The sequence below is a fragment of the Daucus carota genome, chromosome 2, assembly GCF_001625215.2.
Source record: "Daucus carota subsp. sativus chromosome 2, DH1 v3.0, whole genome shotgun sequence".
Lineage (NCBI taxonomy): Eukaryota > Viridiplantae > Streptophyta > Magnoliopsida > Apiales > Apiaceae > Daucus > Daucus carota.
In genome coordinates this window covers 42,963,654-42,984,977 of record NC_030382.2, presented here as the reverse complement: position 1 = coordinate 42,984,977, position 21,324 = coordinate 42,963,654, and the positions used below count along the sequence as shown (strand labels likewise).

The window sequence follows — 21,324 nt, the reverse complement described above, 5'->3', positions numbered from 1 at the left end:
GATCCAGATCCGATCCGTCGGGTTTTTTCGGGTTTCGGTTCGGGTTCGGGTCTAATTCGGGTAATTAAAAAATAAAATTAAATACAAATTAAAAATTATAAAATGTGATTATGGATTTTTTTTTTTTACTTTAGAAATATAAAAAAAAATTACAGGCTTCATTTATTACAATAAACACGTGAAACATGTTAACTCAATTGTATACAATCATTCAACTTATCATTTATATTTTATTATTTTTATTGTATTTAGATTTTTTAATGCACAATAATTGAGAAAAATAAAATATTGATATAATAAATATAAATTCTATATTGCAAATATAAAATTAAGTAAAATGTTAATATTAATACCTAATAATTCATAATATTACAATATGTATACTTTACATTTAACATATATATGTGTGTGTGTATATATATATATTGTATCGGGTTTTTATCGGGTTTCGGGTTCGGATCGGGTTTAAATCGGGTTTCGGGTCGGGTCTCGGTTCGGAATACCTGAGATCCAGATCCAAACTTTTTCGGGTCCAAAAATAAGATCCAGATCCGGATCCAAATCCAAAAAAATCGGGTTCGGGTAGACCCAATCGGGTCGGAACGGATCGGGTATCCATCGGATCGGGTAAAACTGCCATCTCTAAATATGACATCATGTTTTAGATAGTCGACGCAAAGATAATAATCCACACTCAAGACAGCTACAGTGAAGATAGGTTGACATAGCGTCAGAACCCCCAATGACAGGCCCCACTTGATCTGTAATTTATGTAATAAGTAGAACTGCAAAACCCCCCACAATTTTCTTACCACTGTGTCTAAGTAATTGTGGAATAGAAAAGAAATTGATTTCGGCATGGAAGAGCAGCAGCTGCCCAAAGTTGAAATGCCAAGAATCAAACTTGGTACCCAAGGCCTTGAGGTAATACCATACTATCTCAACTCGTGTCGGTTTTCGGGTCGTGTCAAATTGATTTATGCCTGCATCGAATCAAATTACGGTCTTGGAAGTGATGTTAATTTCAATTTGTTCAATTTTGTGTATCTTGGTTATAACAGGTTTCTAAATTGGGGTTTGGTTGTATGGGCATTTCTGGACAATACAATGATCCGCTCTCCGAAGAAGCGGGTATTGAACTGATTAAAGAATGCTTTAACAAAGGGATCACATTTCTAGATACAGCTGATGTTTATGGTGGTGACCGTGCTAATGAGAAATTGGTTGGAAAGGTAGTTTTTTCGACTTGTTTTATGTCTTATAGTTAGTAAAGATGTGTAAAAAGAGGTCTTTCAGTTGACTGGGAATGTCACTACTAAAATTAAAAATTATTAAGTGTTTAAGCTGAAACTATAAACAAACCCTTTGGCAGTTGCTTACATCTTCATCTCTAAGCTTCATCGTATTTTTAGTAAAGCAGTGGTGGAATGATACTCGTGAAAATGGAATTTAATTTTTTTTTTTTTTAATGATGAATGTACTTGGCAAGCAATACTGTTTGTGTATGACATTGTGATCCTGTCACTTGTCCACTTTGCAGCTGAAACGTTGTAATTGTCGCTGTTGTTTGTTCAATTCCTTTGCTGGTATTCTTTTTGTTGATGCGAAAATCCCCATCCCATGTGGTTTCATATATAGCCTTTCCTTTCTCTTGCGGCCAATTCATGTATGCTGTATGCGTCAGTTACTCAATTCTAAGCCAGTTTAGCTAAGTGATTTGCAAGATGAAACACGGTATGGGATAATATAATGAGATGATAAGAAGCTTGAGTGCAAATAAGTTCTAGTTATAAAGTTTATATATGATATCAGTTATCAGCACGTGTTGATAATAACTGAAAGAATTTGTCTGGTTGGCATACTGAAGTGTATGGTCCACTTACTCGAAACAATTTAGAGTGGAAAATATATTCACATGTTTTTTAGCAATCGAATTCCATTTTGCAATCTCTTATTGTATTTTGGTATTACTGAAACATAAAACGGTCGTTTAGTATCGTCGACTATTATCTATTTTGCTAAAAGAACCCCTTTTTCATCAATTGGAATCATTTTGCAGGCACTGAAGCTGCTGCCTCGAGAAGATATTCAATTGGCCACAAAATTTGGCTTTTTCAAATTTGATTCCAATGGGATTACTGTAAAAGGTACTCCCGAATATGTACGCTCTTGTTGTGAGGCTAGCCTTAAGTACCTTGATGTGGGATACATTGACCTCTACTATATCCATCGAATTGATACAACCGTGCCTATCGAAGAAACTGTAAGTTTGATTAGCTTCTTCTTTGTCTATACTAGTGGTTTACTTCTCTCACCTCAACTGTTAGATAATAATTTTTGAATAGTTGCAACTAATTGATTTCTCACACTCTTCATTAACTAAAATAGATGCCTTCTTATATAAGACACATTTACTTTAATTTATGGACAGATGGGGGAACTTAAGAAGTTGGTTGAAGAGGGTAAGATAAAGTATGTTGGCCTATCCGAAGCTAATCCAGACACAATTAGGAGGGCACATGCAGTTCATCCAATTACTGCTCTGCAAATGGAATATTCCCTTTGGACTCGTGACATTGAAGAAGAAATTATCCCGCTTTGCAGGTGTGTTCATACTCCTCAAATATTATCGAAGAATTCAAAGTCAAAACTTAATTAACCACTGGTCACTTGGTTCACTTGTTACTGCTAATTTCTTTAAGAGTTTTTTGGAAGCAAATATAATAACAATTTATATTGTTCAGCTCAGATTGTGTTACTACTTTGAAAATTTTCCTTCAGATGGTAATGGTTACTTCTGCTTTCAGAACTTTCCTATTTGGAATAAAATTTTATCCTTACTCTTGATCTAACAGGGAGCTTGGGATTGGGATAGTTCCATATAGCCCTCTTGGACGTGGTTTTTTTGCTGGCAAGGCAGTCAAGGAAAGTTTGCCCGCCAGTAGTGCATTGGTAAGAACCTGATCGTATTTTAAGCCATTTGCTTATACTTTGTTAACAAGCGTTAATCAATTCAGAGCATGCAAAACATCTTGATAAAACCATTTCTTTCTTTCAGGTTAATCATCCTAGATTTACAGGAGATAATTTTCAGCAGAACAAGAGTATTTACAATCGATTAGAAGTACTAGCTCTAAAGCATTTATGCACGCCTGCGCAACTCGCACTTGCCTGGGTTCTCCATCAGGGGGATGATGTAGTTCCTATACCTGGTTAGTAACTATATCACTATCATGTATATGAGTAGTCCCTATTCCTGGCCATCCTGCGTGGCTCGACTTTTCCATAAACCAAAATACTTGAGATTTGCCCTTTGCCCAACCAAAGAAAAATTTGAAATTTCCATATTTAAGTGAATTTATAAATAACTTTTTTTATTATCTTTTTATGTTTTTTTTATCAAATATTTTATATTTGTGTCGAGGTACATTTAACTTCTCTTTCTGAGATTCTGTTGTTTTAATAATATGGGAAGACTACAGTAATTTGTAAGGATGTGCATTGAATTTTTTTTAATTTTTTTTTTGCTAAATACTGTAAGTTGAAATCTAGAACAAAATTTTGGCAAGATTTCTTTAAATCTAGAATGTACAAGTCTCCTATACCGCCAGCATCAAAATAAAATAGAGAGCAAGTCTAATAAGTAATAATTAAAGCTTGATTCATGTCATGGTGCCACTTGGTAGAACTTTTCAGCTTACTAGTTACTTGTAATGAACCAACTCAACCACAAGCACAAATTACTGGAATACTAATTAATAGATACGATAGAGACGATGTTTAAGACTCAAATGGTACGGAATACAAACTGGGACATTCGAGAGGCCCTCTCTCCTTAACTAACTTTTTCACACAAAAACAGATAACCCTCACATCTTTTCCTCCCACTACATATTACCACTACTGGGATACAATTCCCTTAATTGCCCTTTGACTCCCTATACTTCTATTCTTGACTTTTCTCTTGTTGCATTTACTCTTTCGCCCCTGCTACTCCTTTGTTGCTCTGTTCTTGTTCCTCGCATATGTTAACACCCTTGGTGGTCCCTTGTCCAGCATTACATTACTCCATTAATACTGGTTAGTGGTCATCTACATATCATATATGGTTATGTCTCAACAAAAATGGGATTTGCTGTTACACTTAAACATCTGTAAACTATGTTGCTTCTCTGGTTGTTTACCTTGAGTATGCATCCACATTTCTCTATATTTAGTTGTAAAATTGTCATATCACCTGGGTCAGGGGTTTTATGTATTCAATTCGGAGTCTTCAATTTTATTGTTGTTGATTTTAGAAATCCATATGTATTCAATTTAGATTTTTTTAATTACATTAAAATCTTTGGATATTCAATCAAGATTTTTAGATATACTTAAAAATCTAGTGGTATTCAATTGAGATTATTTAAGATCCACTAAATTTTGATGGTATTCAAAAACTATTGAATTTTTTTGGACTTCATAAAATGGTGGATTTTGAGAGATTTGTCGGTGTATATTATGTTTTTCAGAAATCTCTCCAGATTCAGTGAGATTTTAAAGAATTTGTCCCTAAATCCTAAAGATACGAGACTTTACCCAACACTGCTAGACTCTGCATGGAATTGAAACCAACTACATTCTATTAAAATGCATGGATTACTATTAATCTGTTAAAATCTATTAATATCTTAACTGAATACATATACTAGGCATGTGTGTGTGCACTCTCATGTGTGTATGCTTGATATGTAATAATCCCATGTTGTTTTGATCTAACTGACTAATCAATTTTTTAATAGGAACGACTAAGATTAAGAATCTTCACAATAATCTTGGTTCCTTGAGAATTAAACTCTCGGCAGATGATCTGAAAGAGATTTCTGATGCAGTCCCTATCAACGAGGTGTCAGGGTCTAGGGCTGGTGAGGCTCTCCTAAAAATCTCATGGAAGTTCGCAAATACACCACTGCCAAGAAAGTAGCAAGCAGTCAATTCAGTGCGCATTCCAATAAAAGTAGCTGGTACTCACTTTTCCACTCTATTCTGTTGTAAAAGTTGCTAGAAGATGTTATCAAACTTAGTGTGGCCGTATAGATAAACAGCCATAAAGGTTTTTGAAAATTACTCTTATTCTTTCTAAATTTGTGGACAGCAATTGGAATTACAAAATAGAATCCATTCATATTTTTAGAAAAAAATGCGTTATGTGAAAAAACATAGAGGTTAAGGTCACTATCTGCATGTACTATAGAACGAAATCAAATTTTATATACGAGTATATGACTACTTTTTCTTATAAACTTTGAAGTCACTGTAATCTATTGAAAAACACAACACTGAGATGAAAAAGAACTGACTACACTATAATCTAAAACCAAAATGGTAAATATCCTGAAAGTATAGTTTCTGGATCTAGCTTCTCACAGCAATAAAACAGAGATGAGTACTGCTGTCCAGGGGGAATTCCCGGGTAGAAAAGAAGTTGCTGCAAAAAGAAACGAAAAATAGTTGGTAAATTCTTAATTTGATATTTTTATTTGCTGAGTTATTAAAAGACTTGTATTTTATGTTTATATCTGAGGTTCCTATTTGTTTTTGTAAAAATGTATAATCTGAGATGGCACCTTGATTATCACAATCTGATCCAAGGGCACCTATAGCAACATAAGTATTGTTGCTTTGTTATGTTACTCTTTAACTACTTTCAGATAAAATTATCAGAACTAGTACGTATAATAGCGTGTCCCAATATCTGCTAGATTCATACATTCACTGGAGCAGGGGAAGGGAAGGCTGTTTTATTAGAAGAGTGGAGTATCCTGGCTTGCATCGACATGTTTGTCCATATTTCAAGTTTCTTGTGCAGGGTACCTTCACCACAATAGGTCCAGTAACAAGCTAGAAAACCACAAAACTGATTGGGATTCATTTGAATAAATAAACAGAAACAACTTGGTATGATTGGACAGATATATGTATTTGTATATGAAGGGAGTTGTAAGTTTTGGTCAAACTCAGATATGTTGGTTGGAATGGATGGAATTGGAGGTGCAGCTGACAAGCAAGAGTAGTCCAGGGAACCTGTAAAATGTTAAAAAAAAACTAAATTACAATATGACTTGATTGGTGTAATACGCTATCAACTAGTATATTTAATTTTTATTTAGTACTAATGTACTTGCCATTGGATATAATGCAGGGAAGACAGACAAGGTTTCCTTGTTGGTTAATACCTGTAGGCGACCAACGATATTCACATTTGCATTTGAAGCCGATTTGAGAACCCCATGCTGTCTCACATCTTCTTTTCCCACACTGCATTTCATCTGTTGATCACATGACAAGAGTTCTTCATATTGAGCTATATTTCTATTGAAACGGTGATGAATTGTGTAGTGTAATTTATTATTCTCATAGATTAGACTTATCTGATGTATACAGCTTGCTATTAATTATATGAGGTTGTGTCTTTTGAATATTTGGAACATAACAAGTCTTCTGTCTAGCTCTACTTCTATATGATTGTAGTGAATGTAACAGAGAAGCAGACATGGGAAAATGAATGTATGTTAGTCAAATGTACACAAGTAGCTAAACTTGAAATCGTGACTTGTGATATTAACATGATTTAATGTGATAAGCTGAGAGTTTAAATATCTGTTTGGGTATTTTGACTATTTAGTGATTTATGGGTTATTAAAAATGTAATAATAAAAATAAAAGTGACTTACCGGTAATTTTTGACTTATGGGTAACTTTTATCAAAAATAAAAAATAATTCATTGAAAAAAGTATGTCAAACTAGTTTCTAGCTTTCAATTAAGTTTTGGCTTATTTTTGATTTTAAGTTGGTTTATAACTTATGACATAAAACAAATATTTTTCATTTTAGATAAAGGCGGAAACAGTTTTAAATCCCTGACTTTTAGGGATGCAAATTTAAATTAATTGCACAATATATAAATCCAGCATCCTTTGCAGCGAGGGCTTTTAATGTGATTTTGAGGCAAATTTGATGCATTCTTTGACGCAAAATAAAAAAGAGTGCAGAATGTAAAATATCACATCATGTTTCAGATAGTCGACGCAAACATAATAATACTATTATCTACGCTCAAGACAGCTGCAGTCAAATCAGAAGCTTTGGTGTTGGCAGGAGAATGGCAAATGGCACAACAATAAGAGTCTTTGCAGGCCTTGGCTTACTAATAATACCACTACCTCTAAATCTTCTTGCATGTATATATAGCTGAGTACAGAGAGATTTCAAGGTAGAAATCAGATGGGGAAGGCAAGCAAATGGCTTAGAAACCTCTTGACCGGAAAAAGGGCGGATAAAGATAAGAAACAAGATGCTTCTTTCTCCTTAACAGACTTTGAGCTACCCACAGGTTCTCCTGAAACTCCCAACCAGAAGAGAAGGTGGAGCTTTGGAAAATCAATTGCGAAAACAGATAATAACAATCAAAAGACTAGTAGATCACTTGATGCTGCAGCCAGTAAGAAGTTAGTGCCGCGAGACTTGCTGGAGTGTTGGAGTCAGCAAAACCAAGGTGCAAAAAAATCACTGACATGTTTCGTAGAAGCAAAGTATGGGAATGAGCAGAAAATTACCAGTACCATCCTTGTGCCGCGCAATCAAGGTAGGCAGACAGTACGATTCAGAGCCCTTCAAGATGCTGCTGCCACCAAAATTCAAGCCTTTTTTCGCGGCAACCTGGTATATATAACAAAAAACTTCTATCTTCTTTTTTTTAAATGTATCACTGACAATTTTCAGCAGAGGTAGGACAATAGATGATATTGTGAAGTTGAATTTGTCCTGGAAATGATCATAAATAACGCTTTTCTTGCAGGCGAGGACAGCATTGAAAGCTTTGAGGGGACTGGTGAAGATTCAAGCATTAGTAAGAGGTTATTTAGTGAGAAAACAGACAAGTGAGATGCTAAGGTGCATGAATGCATTGATGTCGATTCAAGTTAGAGCGCGAATTCAGAGAATGCAGATGGCTGAGGAACCACACATAGTTGTGAAAAGAAACATAACTCACATTGAACCAACACATGACCAGCTAAGAAGAGGAGACTCTGTGAGTTTGAATCTTCATCTTCTGCAGTTTCAAATGTGTTTTTTTTTTTGCTTCAGGAATTCAATATGTTATTATATGTATGTAGGAACCTCTGAGTCTTGGCAAAACAGCGGGATCATGGAGGCATAAAGACCTTGCAAGTCATCGGCAGATGAAAACCAGGGAGCATGAGTGCAGGACCAGCTATTCAGAAAGAATATCAGTTTCGAATCAAGAACATCCATCTCTTCTATACCAAACTCAGTCACCACTCACAGACACATCGTCTAGACAGTCCGAGAAATTTTCATATGGAACACCTGATAGAATATTCCATCAAGAATATAATTTGTCTAGTTTTGACCACAGAAAAGTACCACAGTCACCTTCAGTAGACTACTCAGATACCACATCCAACAACTCTCAGTTTGTACATAATTACATGGCAAACACACAATCCTCTAGGGCGAAAGTCAGGTCGCATAGTGAACCCAAGCAGCGGCCTTTCAAGCAAAAGACTATGCGATCACCATCATTTGGAGGTATAGATTCAACAGCAGATAACAAGAAGCAAATTCAATCCTCAAACAGGAAGAAGAGCCAACAACCTTGGTTGATCAAAATTTACAGAGCTGCAAACTCTAGCAAGAATTTCAAGAACGAATGAACGGCATAGGAACTAGCAATTAATGTTATGCAGAATTATTGCTGCAGTATGAGGAAGTAATCAAGTATCAAGGCTTCCCTTCACCAGAATGGTGAGAACGTCTGAAGATAAATAATTTACCACTTCAATTCTTCAAGTTATCAAATTATGTATGCCGAGAAAGACCAGAATAAGTGAATTATAGAATAAATAACTGAAAGATAGTCTGCCGTTAGACTACTTTGTACTAGATTCTGCGTGCCATACATAAGTTCCAATGATATTTGCGGTCCTGATCAATCCTAGAACTACAAAAATTTAATTGAAAAGTCGTATAACCATGCAACTTAAAATCACATGGAAAGAACTACTGCTGCAGCCTATATGATCAGCCCTAGTTACTGCCAACTTATCATGGAAACTAACTAAAAAGTTGCAGTTTAAGACTATATTCTACACATGCAGGTCATTCACTGGTACTGATCATCCTGATGGGCTGTATTTTCCTTAAAGCTCTTGGCCAACCATATAGCAGTTTCCCTAGGAGAAACCTTGCCAGGACCAAATGGCTTCAACAACACTCCGAGTTCATCAAAGCGTTCCTCATTTAACAATCTTGCACTAAATTCAAGCAATCCCTCCAATGCTTCAGCACGCTGCTGGTGAGAAGAAGTGTCAAAACGATGTTGCCTTTGGTATGAGGAGGCTTTGCTTGATGCTCCTGCTGTTGCATCTTGATCAGAACATTCGCTACTCCCTTGCAAAGCATCCGCCACACTGAGTCTTCCCGAAGTTTCATCAGAAACAATACATTTGTCCTTCATAGTCAAATGTTCGCCTTGTGGGGAGGTAGTGGATCCCTGTGCTGAGGTTAATGATGTTCTACGACGACGAATGTGGGAGTCCTCATTTAGTGGAAGAGGAAGTTCAATCATTTTGTCAATACGAGGAGCATTGACAGAGACATTTGGAGAACCAAAGCAATCAAAGATATCAGTGTTGGCCCTGCATGAAGACTCTTGAACTGTAGTTCTTGTCAATGGCAAAGATGCTCTACGATTTGAAAGAGCTGTTTGTTTGGTTGTAGTCCTTGAAACTGGTAACTGCATATATCATGAAAATATATAATTCTAGTTCTTTAAGAAAATTGATATGAAGTATATATGTGTGTGAAAGTGGTGGTAATGCAATAAAATAACATTTAGTCACTGCTTCAGAGAATTTTACAAAAACAGAGAAACATAACACTTAAAACAAGGTATGCATTCTTCGTGAGCCACATCATATGGTATGTTTCTTTTTAAGTAACCAATAAAATTAACAGGCTATCATGTCGCTTGCATGATACGCGTATATATACTCACTTACACAACTGGTTGCCTCTATTGCACTTCCAGAAATTATTTTCACTTAAGTGTCGTTATGTATCTATGTATATAAGAATACGCAGACATTGACAATGGAACAGTGACTCAAAATCCATCAACTCAAAAACCACTCGTAGAGCCATAGATGAGTCATTTATTAGTTAAAAGAGATTATGTATACGTCAACAACTGAGTTTCAAGATCCCCATCATATTTAAGCATGCATAAAAATTTAGTGATATGATTTGTTGCTTCCAGAATCCTAAAGTATGTGAACTACCATTCTAGATGAGGAATAATAGCTTATGGTTACTTTTGCCTGATCTTACCGGTTCAAGTTTTTTTGTCAGTTCTGCTCTTTTAGGAGGGCCAGAAGCTTTCTTTTTAGAATATCCTGGACTCCTGGTGACAACTGAAGGCTTTTTAGCAAATGACTTGCTAATTACTGTCTCTCCATGCTCATTTCCACTCGACAACGCAGAAACTCCTTGTCTGAAAAATCTGGGAGTATTTTGAACCCGACGGCCATAAACAGGAGACTCATCATCATGTAGAGATATACTAGGATTCAATGTCCTGTCATTACTGTAAGATAGCCGCTTCTCTCTGTATGTGGCTCGTGGAACTTCTGACACTGCAAATCTGGTTTTCTTTACATATTCAGTTTCGGGCCAGTAGGTTGATGGTAGACTATTGCGCCTAGGGGTATTAATCTTTTGGTGAATCTTTAGCACATAAGGTTGAAGGTGTTGGTTTCTCAGAAGTTCAGAAGCCTGCCACATCAACATATCAAAAACCAAATTAGGAGCATAAATTGCACAATGAATACTGCATCAACACTTATAAAACTGTCATTTCCTTGACAAAAAGAGAAAATACCACAGAGTGTTAATAGAATGCCTTCATTGTTGTAAGGATATGAAAAAGATGTTTGCCTTTTTTGTAAAGAATTCTTAAGATTTAGCTTTTCCCGTCACACAGTAACGGGAAACAGACAAATTCCACAGTTTCCATCACAACAAGTATACCATCATGTGCAGTGTTGTGAAGTTATACTAAATATGGAAAAACTCTTAAGTATTTTTTAGATGTTTTGCCTCATATTTTTAGCTCCTAACAAGGCCACATATTGCAGGTCATGCAGAAACATTATCAACAAAGTTTTTGATATCTTAGTATACATTTTTATGTACTTCAAATAGAAAACCAAATAAACATTCAAATGACCGCACTTCTTTTTAGCAGATAAGAAAGTGGTAGACCAATTATCATTAAACTATTGTGAAGTAAGGTTAAAAGATGTAACCAAAATGTTTTCATGCATCTATAATAATTTAAAAGAAGGTAATTTCAGCTCTCAAGCAAAGTTGTGGACTCTGCAGTTGCTTTGTTAACAAATTCACATCTAAGAATAATAAATAGTTGTATTGAAAATTGATAATTTCCACCAATGTGTGAGATATAGATCAAAGAAAATTATGTACACTTGGCCGAAGTTCTGGGTTTTTCCGCAGCATGCTTTTAATGAGACCGCGGCTGGAGAAAAAGAGGGAAAAACAAGCCAGAATTAGAAAACAATAAAAAAAATTCATGATGTATCTATAGAATGGAGAAGTATGACTTATTAAAGATAGAGTAAATAAACATCGATAGTCAGTTTGTCTATACTATTAGTAGTACTTTTGTACGGCGAATAAGATGCGCTTGTTAGTGTACACCTTGGTAAAGTTAAAGTATGCTACAGTACTCTATGAAGTTCTGCTTGCTCTTGGAGTATATTAGTTGCCACTAACACAATATTCGTGACACCATGTCAAGTTTTAGTTATTAAATATAGTACAAACATTTCAGTTACCCATATTACAGATCCAAGAAAAATGGAATACTTATATAGGTCTTAAGAGGGGGGGAAACTCACAATGCTCCACTAAATTTGGTCGGCAGTGGTGCGACAATGGACTTGTTTATCTTGTTGATCAGCGCTTGCATGTCCTGAGCAAGTAAGACAGCCAATCAGTAGCTTAAAGCCCGCCAAAATATTACAAAGCAGAAGTAAGAAGGTATTAAGCTAACAATCCTAGTATAATTAGGCTGATTTCCTTGTATTTCTGCATTATTGTTAGAGTGAGCTTATCCGAAAACCATGCATGCAAGAACATTATAGTTCACTAGGAAAAATATTAACACCTGCAGTACAATCAGTCGACATTAGACAATTGATCTAAAAAAATGTGATTACTATTAATTTTAAAAATGTTGTATTCACCCCATTAAGTACTTAAAAAGCATGATGTCCACAATAATTATGGAAGTAGTTCCTTTTCTTGGACATCTAGCTATTAGTCAGCATCAATACAGCATGTAGGTCCCTTTTTAATGATCTAATCTGTGCCAAAATAGGTGTGCACGCCCAACTTATAACTTTGATGAGACGAATTGTTTAAATACCAAACTGAACTCTCATGGGAATGCATATGGGTGAGAGTTCATTACTTTATGAACAAGAGGGGAATTGGAAAGATATGCCTGTTAACTTTTACAATCTAAACTTATGGCCTCGGAGCATAGATATGGCGGTGTATATCCTACAGGCGCCCACATACTATAATCTAATCCAACTTTGAAACGAATTAAAATTTTAAATAATCTCATGCATGGGAGCTATGATATGTCTGGTAATTAGTCCGTTGTTCTATTTAAGATACCCCCATTCTGTGGTTTTTGTTTTTTCAGAAAAGATTTGGCTGTGAATACTTACTACTTTGGCTAAATCTCTATTTTTAAGAGGCTTCCCCCTACGTATCTCCCACATGAACATCAGAGAGTCAGAGCTGTAGTCCTTAAATACCAATTTACTTTTCAGCTAAATATATGTCACTGGATCTAGTGACTACCAACATTCTCATGTATGCCAGAAATTATATATGACCCTTTCAACTTACAAATGCTTTGAATGCAGGCTTGTGAGCTGCCATCTCATATATACAACATCCTGATGAAGAGATTTTGTAACAAATCAGTGCACATAGAGGTAAAGAGACCAAGCCAACTCCTAACTCCTGTCCACGTATTTAAAAATGTAATTTACTCACCCATAGACCAGATGTCTGACTTGGAACCATAAGGTATGTCAGCAAGAAGCTCGGGGCACATATGACTCGGAGTCCCAACAACCTAGGTTGTGCAACAGAAACACTTGCCATGTTAAGAGACTTATGGAAAATCTTGGAAAGTTAAATCACCTCAAATTCAAATCACTTACAGAAGAAGCAAGGTCGTCAGAAGTCAGCATCTTGGCCAGTCCAAAATCACCTAGAAAACAACATTTTTTTAAGATTTACCAAATTTATATATCCTTTGAAATATTGTGAATGATGATGAGATTACAATCCTACACTTACCAAGGCGAATATCTTGATCTTTTGTAAGAAATATATTTGAGCACTGTTACAAAATTATTGATAATGTGAATAGACTTGAGAGATTTGGAAGATCAAGTAGTGCAGTGGTTCCATTAAGAGAGGCAAATAACCTTAACATCACGGTGAAGGACGTGATTAGTGTGTAAATAATCGAGTGCCATTAGAAGTTGAACCAGCCACCTGCAAAGCTTCTGCAATTCAGAAGTTGTAGATCAAAGATAGATTAATATATACTTCTAAAATCATTTATGAATATCATTAAATTTTCACATGGACAGAGATGGAAAGAGAAAGGTCATTGACTTAAGACACCAAGGAGAACAAATAGAGATAAACTAGTTTAGCTGTACAAGTTATATGATAAGAACCTCTTCAGAGAATAGAATTCCATTGGCTTTCTTGATTACTCCTGCCCTGCAAAATATATTGCAGGAGCCTTAAGATTCATGACATGAACACTTCAAGCTGAAAGAGTTTACACAAAAGCTTATATTCAACTTGAAATTAACTTACATGTCTCCTCCTTCACAATAGCCTATGATTATACAAACATAGCATCCCTGTAAGCAATGGCATCAAATTTGTCATGTTGATACAACATTTATATAGCAAAGCAAGTTTCTTTGTGTGTACTAAACGCATTATGTGTGTACTAAACAAATTAACCTTTTCACCGATACAGTTATTGTACTAACTGTTGTTAGCTATATTAGTGTTATTGTTTTGACAAGGAGTTTGATGAAAAATCTTAAAGGAAGTAGGTCGCTACACTTAAAATTAATCAGGTGCTACCACTTATCGTGTTATATATCTCCAGACTTGTTGATAATTGTCAAGTGGCTGAAACCTTGGTACTTTGGGACAAAGCTGGTCAATACAATGTTACACTTGCATAAGTTGCCAGTGTATAAAATGCACAATTAAAATAACAAAAAAAGAAATTAATTCCATATGTAGATGTAGAAAAAGAATACATCCAGCAAACTATGGGAGGCAACCAACAGAAGTGTCATCAAATATGTTATTTACTCTTTTTGCTGATAATCTAAAATATATATCACGTGTTCTACCTTCACTACCTATCATTAGGCAAGTATTGCAACTTTTGACTAACATATTAATATGTTTGAAAAATTTAGAAAAGCAAAGAACATAGATATAAGTACCAAGTTCACAATGCATAATTTGCATACCTTCTCCACCCAAGAATCCTTATACTCCACAATAAACGGATTCCTCATCCTGGAGATCAGTTCCATCTGTAAAATGTGCACAATCAGTTTAGCAGCATTATTATGTGCATATATCCATATATCAAACTGATAAAGATATGCTTCAGTAGCATGTCCCTTTAAGAAGCACCATAAACATCTACATAGCACTATTGATCATTCTCATTTCTGAAACCAGAGTTTGCAATAATTATATTAGTTGTTTCCAGCAAACCATCTAATCATTTTTTATATAAAGATGGGAATTGATGAAAAGGTACTGCAAATTCAGCATTCAATTGGTTTGCACATTACCAAATACCAGTAATGCATTTCAAATTGTTTCTTACATCACAGGTTAACTATAGATGCTGTAAAACAATTTCCTTGGAGTATATTAATTATTTTGTAAGTGCTAAATGAGTTAAGACCAGCATTTTAAGAAAATGATTTTGCCAAAGTTTATGAACTCGACATATTTGACAATTTAATGATGATGAATCAAGAGAGAGTAGTAACCTCCTGATGTGCAGACCTACGGGTCCTGTCTGTTTGCCGGGCAAGTCGTATCTTCTTCAGAACATACCTTGATAACAAATTATGATATATGGGAGTCAATAAACACATCAACAAGACACTTCAAAGTAAGCAAAAGAATATTTTTCATTATTTTTTAATATGCTGGCAGTAAAATCATTAAATGACATAAGCTGGATAGTAAAACAAACATACTAGTTCTAGTCTTACTTTTTCTTTTCCAGCTTATGCCTCACAAGAAGCGCAGAGCCAAAAGCTCCTTTGCCAATCTGCTCTAGTACTTCATACTGCTCCATATCTCAGTCAACTTGTCGCATTTACACATACAAGATAAAATGTACGAGTCCTATCACACATTCCAATAATCAATAATGATTCAAAATGAAAACCAAACTTTGATAGCAGAAAAATCTGCAATTGCAGATAATAGACAGTAAGATTCTTAAGGATGCTAAATTGATGCGTAGTGCATAAAAGAAAATGATCAGAACTTAAATTTCAGCAAGATAGGTTTGCCATATATAATGAGTTACCAAGCTTAGCTCAATGGAATGCTAAGATTAGACCTGAAAGCTAAGCTGGATATGACATTAACAGACAACGAAGAAAATGATGACCAAGTTACTATCTAGACTAGACATGATATTTTTCACAAATTATTGTTTTCTGTTTGTGTCAGGTACTACACATATAACCAAAAACTATTTTAATTTTTCTTGTACACCCTTCCTAGTATTTCTTAATTTCCACATTTTTGAGCTGTACACAGTCTACCTCAATGAATACTAAGATGTGTCAAACACAGTTTTAAAACAAGTTTATCCTCAAGTAGTTGGGTAGGCTGTAGATGAATTGCATATACGAAGAAAAATTTAAACAGCAAGTGGCCGAAATTATAAGCTCCATTACTTTGTTGACTCAATTTTGTGAATTTTGCCATAAATTTTGGTCAATCGTGCACATATTTTTGTAACTAAACACTTTTACCTAACAAATCACAATCATTTCGATCTTCTATATGTAATGTCCTTGGTTACGCATAAACAAGTAAACAACTATAAGTAATGTCCTCAACTGCAAAACACTCTACAAAAATAAACCATAAATTACTGAAAATTTAAAAATAATTAACCAATTAATCAACCGACAGGATATTATCAAACATCACAAATTTGAAAGTGTAAACCTAAGATTAGAAGCTCGCGAACTAGAAAAAGTTGGAAATCACTAAGAACTAGCAAAATCACACTAAAACAAGTAAAATTGTACAGTAAAACAAGTTGAATCATACATACAATAACTGTAATGTGTGTGTAGAGCTGGAAATGAGGAATGTAGGTGGAGAAATTGAGATGAGAGACAAATTGGAGGATAAAACAGAGAGAGCAGCATATAAAGAAGATGTGAGCATTGAATAATTACAGTTGAAAGTAAGTGAAAGCTGACAAAAAGAAAAGAGATGGAAAATAAAATGACCTTGATAACTGTGAAACAATGAGATCACGAGTTGCAGCTGAGTTTAACACTTGAAACAAGCCTGGTAGTTGTAATTTACTCTAATTGTAGATGCGCTAGCTACACCATTGTTATTTGTGGAGAGGGAAATCATAGGAAGAGATGAGAGAGAGAGAGAGAGAGCGAGAGAGACTTGTTATTGGAACAGAGAGAGAGAGGGAGAGAGGACATAATAAGACCATACAGACTACAAGGAAAGAGACAAATCTAGAGAGAGAGAGGAGTGGGGGTTAGCATTATTCAATTACACTCACTCACGTTCTGGATTAGTAAACTACTAACTGACTTATAAAGATTATATTACATAATGGTGATTTTTGTAAATTAATTAAGATTATAATATAATAATATCGGATCGTCGGTTCTGTGTTCGATTATCGGTTTAAATGAATCTCAAATCTGTGAATTAACCATGTATATAGAGCAAGAGAGCAGTGCGATGGATTTATTTGTTTCCATGTCAACAGCCAATTAATCTGTTATTTAATTGTTATCGCATAGCATTTATTCTGTAGTCAATATTATTTAATTTATCACATGCTGGCCTACAAGAGTGGGTCACTAGTTAATATTTGTACTATCTTGTTTTCACCTCCTACTTTTTGAATACTACTATTGTTTTCACCTAGTTTATTTTTTGCTACATTACTACTGCCTCCGAGACTAGGGTGGAAATTGTACAACAAAATAAGAGGACTCATTTTCGCATTTGGACGTGTAACACGAGCACCTCACTTCCTGCAATTTTAATTTAGTTTACAAATATAAGTAGTATTATCAATTACTATAATAATTGATCATAGTTTTTCAGAAATCTCTGATGTATATTAAATTATGCAAGTTATTATATTTGGACGGTATTGTCCCACAATGACGAGGACTGTCAAAAATGTTAAGAATTTTAGCGGGGAAATTTGTAATACCATAGTATCACAGTCTCACATCGATGAGGGCGAAAACCTTAGTTCAGTTTCTAAAATAAATAATACTACTACTTGCACCAATTCATCATGATGTCTTAGGGATCTTCGCCTTATTTTCAGAGTTCGTGCACTTCTCGAAACATTCGGAATTTCATCCGAATTATCACAATATCTATGCTAAAAAATCCAAAAAAATAAATTAAATTGATAATATGACATGTTTGATTTTAAGGTCATTATTTAAATACTCCCAAGTACGTTTGTGTTTTCGTTTTGAAGTGGAATGTATTGTTGAACTATATAGAGTGCGGTGGATGAGGAAAGTGAAGCAAACATATGGCTAGTCGAATTTGAACAAAGGATAAAAGACAGAAATATATACAGACCAGCTACCAAAAGATGGTATCTGGTACTCCCTCCGTCTCAATTTTTAGGTCCATTTTGGAATAAACACACATATTAAGAAAAAAGTTGGTTAGATGGAATCTTATCTCATGTATCATTAATTAGTGCATTGATAAATGAGAATATTGTTGAGTTTCAAAAAAATCACAATAAATATAGAGATTTAGTGCATTGAGAAATGTGAATAATGTTGAGTTTCAAGAAAATCACAATTAATATGTAGATAAATTTGTATTGAAAGAAGAGAGGGACAAGTATTTCGGGACAAATTTTTTTCCAAACTGGACCTATAAATTGAGACGGAGGGAGTAATATTTTGTGAATAGATAAAAGAAAAAGTGAATCCCGAGAAATGACGACAAATCCAAAATACTATACAAAGGTTCTAAAATGTTTATTTAATTTTAAACGGTTTTGTTGTTTCTAACAACTTCTGCACTCATATCTGACGCAATTTACTTATCAAATCTTGTAGATTTGTAGGTCAGTTTTAGATACATTTTCTTGAAGGTAAATTGGGATCCAGAGGGAGGGAGGGAATCAATTTCCTTGGCTACCCAGAGTGGGGGATTACATCATGGTATCGTGGTTAACTTGCCAGCAATTTGACAGAATAATAATTTTAGTCCTAAAAGTCTTCATCGCGAACAAAACAATGCTTTATATTATCTTTTGTCGAAAAAATATATAATTTATGTCGTGTTAGGGACAAATTTTTTAAAATTCATAGACAGATACTTCCTCCGTCTTTGTTTAGCTGTCACATTTCTATTTTTATTGATCAAATTAACTAATTTTTGATTAAAAATTATAAGTCACTCATTTAACAGGCATAAACCCAAATATAACAACTAAAATGGAAGGAAAAGGAGTACAATAATTATGCGAATTGATTACAATAAAATTACTATACAAAAACTCTATCCAATCTAGCATAGTCACGCGACTCGCTGTTTTTCTCAATATGATGTTTTTTTTATAATTGAAAGCAACCTCCAACATTAAGGAACCATTTGCAGAAAGCAATCAATAGATATACTATGAAAAAATGTAGAAATTATTTAAATTTTATTATTTTGAACCAAAAATTGTAATTCAAATATTAATATATCGTCAAATATTAATTAATTGATTATTATTAAATTGAAAGTAGTATTATATACACAAAATTCAATACTTAATTTTGCACAAAATAATATGATAATTACACTGAAATATTTTTATAGGAACTCATTCTGATCGATACTTAACGCATATTTGAGCCGCTTGGGTTAGTTTAAAAGAAGTGACTTCTTATTTAAATTAAAGGAGTGAGTAGAAGTGAGAAGTAAATAAGTTAATAAAGTGTTTGAAATAGAAGCAGAATCTCTAAGAGAGAAATTAGCATTCTCAGCTTGTTAAAAATGCTTCTACTTATTTACACAAATGAGTCAAGAAAAATAAAAGTCAGAAGCAGAAGGCACTTCCGCTGGATATTATAATCATTAATATCGTGGATGGTGCATTATTTGAACGACGGAAGTTGCTTCTGCTTTTCGCTTGTATAAAAAGGAATGAGATGTTCATTCAAGAAATCGTGAGACAGAAGTTGAAAATAAAAAATATTAACCCTTTTAAAATAATTTATACTTTTTCTCGAACATTTTAATAACTTATAATTATTAATTTACTTATAATTCCACCTCACCTCATTATTAAGATCCTGGTGTATATCCTCCATCGGTGATGCAATGAGAGGAGGGCCGACTAGGTGAACTCACATCCCATCTTCCTTTGGTCTCCCTGTTGCTCCCCTACGGACCGACCTATTTACTAACCTAGCTTGTTTTTAGTTTTTATTTTTTTATTGCTACTGTGTTTTGTCTCTTTCTATTTGTATCTTAGCGACGAATGAGCATCTCATGTTGGGTTTGTCAAGACATTTTTCACGCGTAGCCCGTCACTGTGAATGTGACTAATTGGATCATGGCCCAATACACCCGATTCAAAACTGTGCGGGCTGTCTGATCAGACCAAACCAAACTTACTCAGTATATCCCGCTTAGAACCGGGTCTGTGCGGGCTGTCTGATTAGACCAAACCAAACCTACTCAGTATATCCCGCTTAGAACCGGGTCTGAGGAGGGTATGATGTACGCAGCCTTGCCTCTGCCTTTAAAGTGAGGAGGGTAAGATGTACGCAGCCTTGCCTCTGCCCTTAAAGCCCTTAAAGTGAGGAGGGTAAGATGTACGCAGCCTTGCCTCTGCCCTTAAAGCAGAGAGACTGTTTCCGTGAAGACCCCGGCTTAGTTCACAATAAATAATATAATGTGTGATATAATATTAATATACCTTAGCTCATGGCCTTCTTCACATGAGACTTACCTAAACAGTTCCCGTTTGTCGATGATGGGTGACAATGATCTGAAACGGAGATATCAAACTGGATAAGAACTGCCACTATTTGCACATTTTTTTGAATTAACTTGATTTCTTCTTGTGTAATCCATCTATGTCGGTTCTGCTTCATCAAATCCTTCGACGAAACAACATATGTGATGATCCATTAGTACGCACTAAACCTTATCAAATCCTTCGACGAACCAACATCCGTGATGATCCATTAGGACACACTAAACTTTATCAAATCCTTCGATGAACCAACTTCCGTGATGATCCATCTTACCAAATCCTTCGACGAACCAACATCCGTGATGATCCATTAGTACGCACTAATCTAAATAGATATATTTTCATGTATCTATAATTTATTTAAAACGATTTTGTAAAAATTATTTCAACAATCAAAACCAATTCATTAGAATACAATATCTTATATATTTAACAATTTTTTCAAATCCGATATTATATATTTTTTAGTCAAATGTTTTTTGTCAACATAGAAAATGATATAAAAAAATATAAAATATTAATTTCATTATACATGCTAAAGTGTTTAATTTGGAGTTAGGGGCCGTTTGGTCAGGGGTAACTAACAAAAAGAAAGAGAAACAATCAATTTCATTCCCTTTGCTGTCGTTTGTTTTATGAAATCTGTCATTCTTTTTCCCATTTTTTGGTTTTAGGTTTACCCCAAATCCCTCATAATCCATTCCCCACCCCCGTCAAGTATTTTTTCCCTTTCCTGATTTTTTTAATTTTCATTTATAATTTATTTCAGAAATCATTGACGTTAAAAAATAATATGTAAAATATTTTTGAAGACCAAAAATAAATTTTAATTTAGTTTTTACATATTAAAAAT

General features: G+C 34.6%; 3 protein-coding genes across 5 annotated transcripts; 2 read left to right on the top strand and 1 right to left on the bottom strand.

Moving 5' to 3' along the window:
* Positions 1–672: 672 nt before the first annotated feature.
* On the top strand, positions 673–6,463 carry LOC108205743 (perakine reductase). Its single transcript, XM_017375792.2, has 8 exons — positions 673–924; positions 1,062–1,232; positions 2,060–2,263; positions 2,432–2,604; positions 2,856–2,952; positions 3,059–3,212; positions 4,785–5,006; positions 6,185–6,463. The coding sequence occupies exons 1-7, from the start codon at positions 859–861 to the stop codon at positions 4,964–4,966; spliced, it is 1,047 nt and encodes a 348-aa protein (XP_017231281.1). The 5' UTR covers positions 673–858; the 3' UTR covers positions 4,967–5,006; positions 6,185–6,463.
* A 676-nt stretch (positions 6,464–7,139) lies between these two features.
* On the top strand, positions 7,140–8,856 carry LOC108209602 (protein IQ-DOMAIN 19-like). The gene is made up of 3 exons (XM_017380591.2): positions 7,140–7,705; positions 7,842–8,075; positions 8,161–8,856. The coding sequence occupies exons 1-3, from the start codon at positions 7,268–7,270 to the stop codon at positions 8,719–8,721; spliced, it is 1,233 nt and encodes a 410-aa protein (XP_017236080.1). The 5' UTR covers positions 7,140–7,267; the 3' UTR covers positions 8,722–8,856.
* Positions 8,857–8,891: 35 nt separating this feature from the next.
* Positions 8,892–16,959, bottom strand: LOC108209601 (serine/threonine-protein kinase Nek2). Of its 3 annotated transcripts, none has more exons than XM_017380589.2 (15): positions 16,714–16,959; positions 15,448–15,583; positions 15,220–15,286; positions 14,683–14,748; positions 14,003–14,049; positions 13,858–13,903; positions 13,600–13,680; positions 13,469–13,511; positions 13,330–13,379; positions 13,160–13,241; positions 13,010–13,059; positions 11,986–12,059; positions 11,552–11,603; positions 10,397–10,840; positions 8,892–9,803 (listed from the first exon to the last, which is right to left on the bottom strand). In XM_017380589.2, exons 2-15 carry the CDS (start codon positions 15,531–15,533, stop codon positions 9,171–9,173), a joined length of 1,821 nt encoding a protein of 606 aa, XP_017236078.1. In that variant the 5' UTR covers positions 15,534–15,583; positions 16,714–16,959; the 3' UTR covers positions 8,892–9,170. The 3 variants fall into 3 exon arrangements, with proteins under 3 accessions (XP_017236078.1, XP_017236079.1, XP_063943735.1); XM_017380590.2 differs by lacking the exon at positions 16,714–16,959 and adding an exon at positions 16,533–16,672; XM_064087665.1 differs by lacking the exons at positions 15,220–15,286; positions 15,448–15,583; positions 16,714–16,959 and having other exon boundaries at positions 13,600–13,669; positions 14,683–14,750.
* Between the last annotated feature and the right edge of the window lie 4,365 nt (positions 16,960–21,324).

Excerpts from the sequence above, each read along its gene's own strand:
- LOC108205743 (XM_017375792.2), top strand. The coding sequence starts at position 859 with ATGGAAGAGCAGCAGCTGCCCAAAGTTGAAATGCCAAGAATCAAACTT. Across the intron at positions 2,264-2,431 it reads CCGTGCCTATCGAAGAAACT|ATGGGGGAACTTAAGAAGTT; the intron begins GTAAGTTTGATT and ends ATTTATGGACAG. Across the intron at positions 2,605-2,855 it reads GAAATTATCCCGCTTTGCAG|GGAGCTTGGGATTGGGATAG; the intron begins GTGTGTTCATAC and ends TTGATCTAACAG.
- LOC108209602 (XM_017380591.2), top strand. The coding sequence starts at position 7,268 with ATGGGGAAGGCAAGCAAATGGCTTAGAAACCTCTTGACCGGAAAAAGG. Across the intron at positions 7,706-7,841 it reads CCTTTTTTCGCGGCAACCTG|GCGAGGACAGCATTGAAAGC; the intron begins GTATATATAACA and ends CTTTTCTTGCAG. Across the intron at positions 8,076-8,160 it reads AGCTAAGAAGAGGAGACTCT|GAACCTCTGAGTCTTGGCAA; the intron begins GTGAGTTTGAAT and ends ATATGTATGTAG.
- LOC108209601 (XM_017380589.2), bottom strand. The coding sequence starts at position 15,533 with ATGGAGCAGTATGAAGTACTAGAGCAGATTGGCAAAGGAGCTTTTGGC. Across the intron at positions 14,749-15,219 it reads GTAGGTCTGCACATCAGGAG|ATGGAACTGATCTCCAGGAT; the intron begins GTTACTACTCTC and ends CACATTTTACAG. Across the intron at positions 13,060-13,159 it reads GTCAGACATCTGGTCTATGG|GATGTTGTATATATGAGATG; the intron begins GTGAGTAAATTA and ends TCTCTTCATCAG.